Below are 7,913 nucleotides of genomic sequence, written 5' to 3'. Positions count from 1 at the left end.
CTTCCCTGGATAAAATGACAGACTATGGACACCCCCATGGATGACCTCACCCTCCCTGGGGAAAGGAGGGAGTATTGGGGGGGTTGGTGGGAGGAGGGGAGGGGAAGGGAGAGGGATGTGGAACTGACATGTGAAACAACCTTGTTTCTAATTTAAATTTAAATTTAAAAATAAAAATAAAATAAACACACTCATAATTAAGCTCTTAAATAATTCACAGTCCATCACATACCCCAGATGATATTTTTATAATGTGTTTATTTGTGTACAAAATATGTTGTAATTTATTGATGCATGTGCAGCAAAATATTCTATCACATACAACAAAAAATACATCTTTGACTCCCATTCTCCTTCTCGTGGAAATGGCAACACTGTTTTGGCATTTCAGCAGCTAAAAATAAAGTGCTATTATTAAGCAGTATTGGAATGTCTTTGCTTGACAAATGTGATGTACAATGGAGTATACAACCACATCTTGTTTGTTGTTTTTTCATAGAACAGGAAGCTCCAGGTCCTGAACACCTCCAGAAGATACAAATACTTGTATATATATGTACATGTGTATACACTGTATATATAAAGTGCCAACAAGCCTCATTGTCTGAGTGAGTTTGCTGTGTTCATGCTCAGTCCCCTGTCTCCTGTAGAGTCACAGTCACACCACTGAGATCTCAAGAGTTAGTCAACAGGCACCTAGAAGCTCACCAAAGGCTGGCATGTTGGGTTTGTGGTGTTGGTGAGGGCATACGGATCAGCCCTTCAGACCTCACTGGGGGACCTGGAGCGGAAGGGCACTTTGTATTGGAAACAGCCACAGAGCAGGAGCCACAAGGCACGCTGGATCTCCTGGTTGCGGAAGGCATAAATGATGGGATTGATCATGGAGTTATAGGTGGCGGGCAGCAGGGTGGCATAGGTATAGATGGCCGGGTCCTCTTGACTACCCACCACACAATAGATGGCAAAGGGCAGCCAGCTGGCCCCGAAGGTGCCTAGCACCACGGCCAGAGTTCCCACTCCCTTTCTGGTGGCCGCTAGGTGGGGCGGCGCCAGACAGTGCTGCTGCAAGGCGATCTGGTGGGCGTGGCGCCAGACCACCTGGCAGATGCGCACGTACAGGTGCAGCATGATGCCAAAGACCACAAAGAAGGAAGTGGAGAGCAGCGCCACGTGGCTGCGTGTCAGGGGGCGCACCACACTGCAGGATGAGCGGTCGGCCAAGCAGTTCCAGCCTAGCACGGGCAGCAACCCCAAAGCGAGCGACACTGTCCAGGTGGCTGCCAGTAAGAGGTGCACGCCCAACAGGGTCCGGCGCGAGTAGTAGGTGAGCGCGTTGTAAAGGGACAGGTAACGGTCCACTGTGATGGCAAGAAGGCTGCTGACTGAGGCGGCGAAGGAGGCCACCAGGAAGCCCACCATGAGCAGGCTCACAGTCTCCGAGGGCACCACGTATTGGAACACAAAGTGTAGGATGAGGCCACAGCCCGCCAGCAGGTCGGCAGTGGCCAGACTACCCACGAGCACAAACATGGGCGTGCGCAGCGCGGGAGTGGATGCGATGAGTGCCACCACCAGCGCATTTTCGCCTGCGATCACGGTCCCCGACACACACAGCAACACATCCCAGGGATTCACTGCTGAAAGCAGTAGTCCGGACGGCCCTGCTGGCAGCTGCGAAGACAGCTCCAGTGACCCGTTAGGTCCGCTGCCACCTCCCAGCGCCGCCGATGCTGCTGGGGGTCCCCATTCGCTGGTGTCCGGTGCCCCTGCTGCTGTGGCCGCAGCTGCTGCTCCCTCGGCGGCCACTGCCACCACCTGGGACTCGTTGAGCGAGGCGGCGCTCGCGTTCATCGCCGCCAGATGTTGCTCCCTGAACAAAAAGGGACCGCAGATTGTCAGGTGCACTCTCCAGGTTACCAAGGAACTTTCTCGCGCAGGTGCCCTGCTCAAAATGCTTCATTCAAATTGCATATCCCAACTCGGGAGTATGGAGCATAGTGGGGAATTGGGGATAAAGTAGGAACCCCAAATAAGTAAGCACCTGTTGAGTGAATGAATGAAATACACGGGGCTTCTGAGCTTTGGCACAGATACACATATAGATTTCACTGTGCACTTTCATGGGCAATCCGATATATATATATATTTGAGCTTGCACAAGTGCCCAAATAAGTCACTCCTCTTGTAAATGGTCTTAGCTGGGCAAAGACGCTGTCCGAGGTGCTGAAAGCGAAGTTTCAGGTCTCAGCATGCAGAGCAAGGAGCCAGAGACCCCGGATCAGGAATTGGTAACAAAACGACTAAGGGGGAGTGTGCTAGGTACAGTGGTTAAACCTCGCTTCGATTCTCTGACTCCGGGACAGACTCACTCCAGGACTACCTCTTACCACATCGCCTTCCCCACACGCTCAAAGTACCCCTGGAAGCCTGTCACTCACCTGGGGAGTCAAAGCTCCGGGAAGTCTCTGGTCATGCGCTCCGTGGCTGTGTGCCTGGTTATGCTCTCTGCATGGCCAAGCGGCTGCCTGCAGAAGGCGGCCCCGGCGTCCAGGAGGAAAGCGCTGGTCTCCTGTCGTTGAGCCACCACCGCGAGTGACAGAGAGGCAATGGCAAAGAAGGAAGCTGCGAGCAGCGCGCCCGCCCGAGATTGACAGGCGGGGCCCGGTGACGTCAGGCTCTGGGTTCTGGTTCCAGTGGAATACTCGCCACACCCGCCAGGCCAATCCTTGAGGTTCCCCCAACCCCTCACAGAGACATCTCAGAGAGCTCCAGAAGGGAGGAGAAGCCAGAGCCTCCAACAATCCAGAAACCTCCAGGAATGGGATGGGGATGAGAGGAGAGGGAGAAAGGAACAAGACCCGAGGCCAGGCACAGAGGGTGAGCGGGAAAAGGAAGGCGAGGGATGAGTGACAATAAGCCACAGAGCAAAGGCCAGAGGCACGGATCACCGAGGGGCAGGAGAAGAAGCCATGAAGAAGGGGAGGTTGGGACCGGGGCATCTGGAGGGAGAGAGAGAGAAAAAAAAACTCAGGGAAAGTAGTTCTTTTAAGCGTTTACAGCGTTTGTGTCGCTTGAGTAGAGCCAGGGAAGAAGCAAGGAGCCCGGGAGAGCAGGGAAAAGGAAATAAGGACAGCTGGGACAAGCTGGCATCTTCTCCAGGAGGAGTTTACCTGAGCAGCCCTCTCTCCCATTGTCTTTCTGAGTGCTGCTCTGCAGGTTTCACCATGATCTCCGCCCTTCTTGCTGCTGCCCTTGCTACTGCTATTTAATTGAAGACAAGGTCTGTGTCTTGTTAGAAAAGAAGAAAACAGCAAAATGTGATTTACTTTGCTGGCAACAGACTTTGCCCTGTTAATTAGTACCTTATAAAACAAATTATAGGACCAAAATAGTGGTAACTCAGCTGCAGCAGACTTCAGTAGGCAGGGGTTTTATTTTCAGCCTAGATAAATCACCCATTTGGTTTAAAGGTGTTTTGTTTTGTCAGTAAAATGCAAGTCTTTGTCTTTTTCTTTTGCAGTCAGAAAGAATCTCCAATCGCTATACTTGTACCAAAAGCTAAAGTAGCTGACTTTGTTTGAGGCTCTGAAAGAAATGATTGCACACTGCTATAATGGCATTGGATTGAAGCTATAACTGTAGCCTTCACACTCTACATGATTTGAAATAAAGCAACACACATTATAGGGGCCTCTTGCCTCCTCCCCAGCTGATGCTTGGGTTCATTTTTACATATAGCTCCAGGGATGGAAAGAGGGAGGAAGAAAGGAAGGAAGGGAGGGAGGGAGGGAGGAAGGAAAGAAGGAAGTACTGGAGGGAGGGAGGAGAGAAGGAAGGAAGGAAGGAAGGAAGGAAGGAAGGGACTCAGCTTGCCCATAGTCTGGGGACATTGATTTACCAGTATTGGCCACTTTAAACAGGACCTCCCAGTCCACCCCTGCTCCTGCCTCAAGATACCTGAACTCATCTGGGAGAGGGTGTGGGCCTAAGAAAGTTCAACTCTTTATGGCAATAGCTAGTGTTGGGTTATGAATGAATTTGTCCTCTGTTTGAGGGGTTTCAAGACTTAACACACTCTACCATTGCTGCAAGCCTTGGCTGATGTTCCAAGTTGCCTAAAAGACTAATTTTGGGTTTCAGTGCAAGACTGTCATGTCAGAGCCAAGAACATTGTTTCAGAACTATCAAACCACTGCATGTTTGCAAGTAATTACATCAGGCACAGGCCTAGGCCCTCAGGTATGCCCCAAGATAGCTAAGCATGCAGGCCAACACAAAATCATATTATGAGTTTTTTTCTCTGTAGCTGGTCACATAGTTCTTAAGCATGAACCCAGTAAATGACAACACAGTCTTGCAATGTCCTGACAGGAGAGGTCCAAGTCTGTTCTAGTTTCACACACCGTAACACAGGAGAATCAATCTGAGCACACCTTACCCTTTGTCTTCACACCCTTAGTTTTGTCATATCCAAAAATAAACATGATTTGGGGGGTGTCTTAGCCAATACCCTATTGCTGTGAGGAGATACCATGACTGTACCACACCCTTAGTTTTGTCATATCCAAAAATAAACATGACTTGGGGGGTGTCTTAGTCAATACCCTATTGCTGTGTAGAGATACCATGACTGTAGTGATTCTTATAAAGAAAAGCATTTAATTGGGGCTGGCTTACAGGTTCAGAGTTTTAGTCCACTGTGGTCACGGCAGGAAGCATGGCAGCACACTGTCAGACATGTTGCTGAAGGAGGACTGGAGAGCTATACATCTGAGTTAGCAGGCATCAGGGAGAGAGCAACACTGGGCCTGGCTTGAGCACTTTAGACTCCAAAGCCCATCCTCAGTGACTCACTTCCTTCATCAAGGCCATACCTACTCCAGCAAGGCCACACCTCCTAATGCCACTCCCTAAGCATTCAAGCACATGAGTCTATGGGGGCCAGTCCTACTTAAACCACCACAGAGGGTGAGCTGACTCGAGGAATCATACAGGAATGCAGTGGAAAGTCTGTAAACTGCCTTTGGGTTGTGTGGTTACTTTCTCAGATGTAGGTCCTGAGAATTTTCCCTCCCTCATTTCTGCTCATCTCTTGGGATATAGAAGGGAAAAAGCCTTGAAATTGCCCCTTTATATCTCCACCATAAGTCTTCCAAACTTTGAACTACCTTGAGTCTGTTTTTATTCTGTGAATTCTTTGGCCTTGTTTACAATATCCAACTCAGTGTGTTTTTTTTTTTTTTGTTGTTGTTGTTTTTTTTTTTTTTTGGTTTTTCGAGACAGGGTTTCTCTGTGGCTTTGGAGGCTGTCCCTGAACTCACTCTGTAGACCAGGCTGGCCTCGAACTCACAGAGATCCGCCTGCCTCTGCCTCCCGAGTGCTGGGATTAAAGGCGTGCGCCACCAACGCCCGGCTTCAACTCAGTGTTTTGTTCATGCACCAGGTGCTTGTCGTGCCCTGGTTATGTTTTGGGAGTCTGAAAAATTTGCCTCCCGACTTGCAGTCTCAGGGTTGGCTCGTTATCACCAGTCCAGTGACAAGTTCATTGTAACCCTGTTTCTTCATATCCCAGCAGCCACCAGCATGGGCATGAGGAAGCTGCCCTGTCTGAGATGATGTCTGTTTGTCAACCCCACCTCTCTCCAGCCTCCGTCAGCATCTTTCCCATCTCATCCCATTACCACGGCTCTCAACCCTGACTCTACATTAGAATTACCTAGAAAGTTTTTGCTAAAAAACCACTGGTTTCTAAATCCCTTGCCAATAGACTAATTTATTTGATCTGAAGTCATGCGCAGGCATTTTATTTTCAACCCGTAAAGCCAAAATTGAGAACACTCATGGATGCAATCATGTGGTTCTCTTGTCAGGTGAGTGTACAGTGAATCCCCGAGATAACATTATGCAGTTCAGAATAGGTACAAAAAACGAATTGGCAGAAATCCAGCTGTAAGTCACTCAGTGAGTGTATTTCTGGTTTCACCCACCAACTGAACTTCTGCAGACCTTCAATTCTCTGTGTTCACAAAGAAGCTCATTTCCATCCCACAATGAAGGCTGACACTTGGTTCTTTCTGGACCTAGAGGGAGTCAATGGCCTCATCAGGAAGTACTAAACTTTGGCCACCTTCTCTCTCTCTCTCTCTCTCTCTCTCTCTCTTTCTCATACACACACACACACACACACACACACACACACACAGAAAGGGTAGGGGCAGAGAAAGAGAGAGGGTCAAGGAAGAGAGGGAAGAGAGAGAGAGAGAGAGAGAGAGAGAGAGAGAGAGAGAGAGAGAGAGAGAGAGAGAGAGATTGGTTCTTAGAGACAAGCAATGCAGTTCTTTCCTAGAAAGTGCAAGTCTATCTGGTGGCACACTGGTCCTTGTCCTGACAGGTCAGAAAGACAGAAAATGCTGGATGAGATATTTGAGGTCATTTATTAAGAAAGAGCACTCCTGGAGAGGCGGAAACCATAGTCACTGAGTCCAGGTCCCAGATGTTGGATGGTGTGTAAGCTTTTGGGGACATATGGTGAGGCAGGTGAATTTTATCAAAAATGTATTCTTAGTTCTCTGCTTTTACTTGTGTCCAAAGTATTCTTTCACCATCATGCATCAACTGTGTCTCACAATGCGGGACGCCCATTCCCTCAGCGTGTCCAAACACGGCAAGGACACTCTTCCTTTGTGCCAACTGGGCGGTTTCATCCCACAGTCTCAAGAGAGTGATATTGGAGCAATACAGCAATGCACAGAACCCTATGCAGAGCAGTTGAGAGTTGGGGGTTCATCAAGTTAGAAAATAACTTTTTTTCCAGGAAAAACAATGGCTTTTAAGATCACTTATTTTTTAGAAAGTAAAATACTGAACTGTATAGAAAGCATAGTCTTATATCTTAGGTGACTGACTGTTGGATATGAGACTGTTAATCAGAAAGTTACATCTACTGGTGTATTTGAAAAGAAACTTGGAGGCAGTCTACCCATTGTTTGAAGTGCTTTGACACTAGTGAGTTCATATTCATTATCTCATTTTATTCTTTGAAACAATCACATGAACTAAGGCTATTATCTTTGCTACTGGAGCAACTCAGGTTCAGGGAGGTAAAAAGAACTGTGACAGTGCACACAGGGCACAGGCAGGAAGCCTGCCTCTAGACTGGGTTCACTTAATTTGGCACTGGTGCTTATCAAGGGCTCCGTAAGGGCTGGGGGTTATCCGTGGGGAGAACAGGAAGTGTTTCTCCATCCTCCCTTGGCGGGGCGGGAGGGGGGACGACCCTTGTGCCCTCTGGGAGTTAGTCTGCTTTTTTCTCTCTCTGTCTGGGTCCTGAGTGCAGGTGGCACCTGGTGAACAGTGCAAGGGTCAGGTCTGTCTTGGCCGGCTCTGCCCGCGAAGCCACGGGTCACTAGAATAGGGATCTCCCTGAGTGCGAGGGCTGGTGCTGACCCCTCTCAAGACTTCAGTCTGGGCTCTTCTAACTTCCCTTGAAGGGAAGGCGAGCATCAGGGCCTGGGAGACAGACATAACAAGCAAACACAAAAATGCCTTCCCTCCCCATCTCACCCTGCTCTTCTGCTTCATGAGAAAAGATGGGCTGAAGTTAGAACACATTGCACGATTAACTTAGATATGGGCTGCCCACCACTTGAGTAATTAGATAACCTGTGACTAGCTACTGACACTCTCAATGGGGAAGACAGGAAAACACACATCAAAGTGTGCAAACCTGTACAGACACAAAACTTCCCAGGGCTAACCTCTGGAGAGGTAGCTCCAAATAATAGGGGTGGAATTTTTTAACCTCATTATGACTACTGGTAGCATTTTATAGGTGAACGTTTTCTGTTTCATGAGTCGTTTTTAAAATACATTGTTACCATGAAGAGGAATTTTTAAAGAAAATAATAAGC

General features: G+C 48.5%; 1 protein-coding gene across 1 annotated transcript; it reads right to left on the bottom strand.

The window, feature by feature from the left end:
* Positions 1-241: 241 nt before the first annotated feature.
* On the bottom strand, positions 242-3,218 carry Gpr6 (G protein-coupled receptor 6). Its single transcript, XM_005073241.4, has 2 exons — positions 2,442-3,218; positions 242-1,873 (listed from the first exon to the last, which is right to left on the bottom strand). The coding sequence occupies exon 2, from the start codon at positions 1,852-1,854 to the stop codon at positions 763-765; it is 1,092 nt and encodes a 363-aa protein (XP_005073298.1). The 5' UTR covers positions 1,855-1,873; positions 2,442-3,218; the 3' UTR covers positions 242-762.
* Positions 3,219-7,913: the final 4,695 nt, after the last annotated feature.

The sequence above is a fragment of the Mesocricetus auratus genome, unplaced genomic scaffold, assembly GCF_017639785.1.
Source record: "Mesocricetus auratus isolate SY011 unplaced genomic scaffold, BCM_Maur_2.0 Super-Scaffold_100018, whole genome shotgun sequence".
Taxonomy (NCBI): domain Eukaryota; kingdom Metazoa; phylum Chordata; class Mammalia; order Rodentia; family Cricetidae; genus Mesocricetus; species Mesocricetus auratus.
Note: the sequence above shows the minus strand (reverse complement) of the source record. Positions and strands in the feature narration are given on the sequence as shown.

What these genes read in the sequence shown, in the direction of transcription:
- Gpr6 (XM_005073241.4), bottom strand. Translation starts at nt 1,854, where the DNA reads ATGAACGCGAGCGCCGCCTCGCTCAACGAGTCCCAGGTGGTGGCAGTG.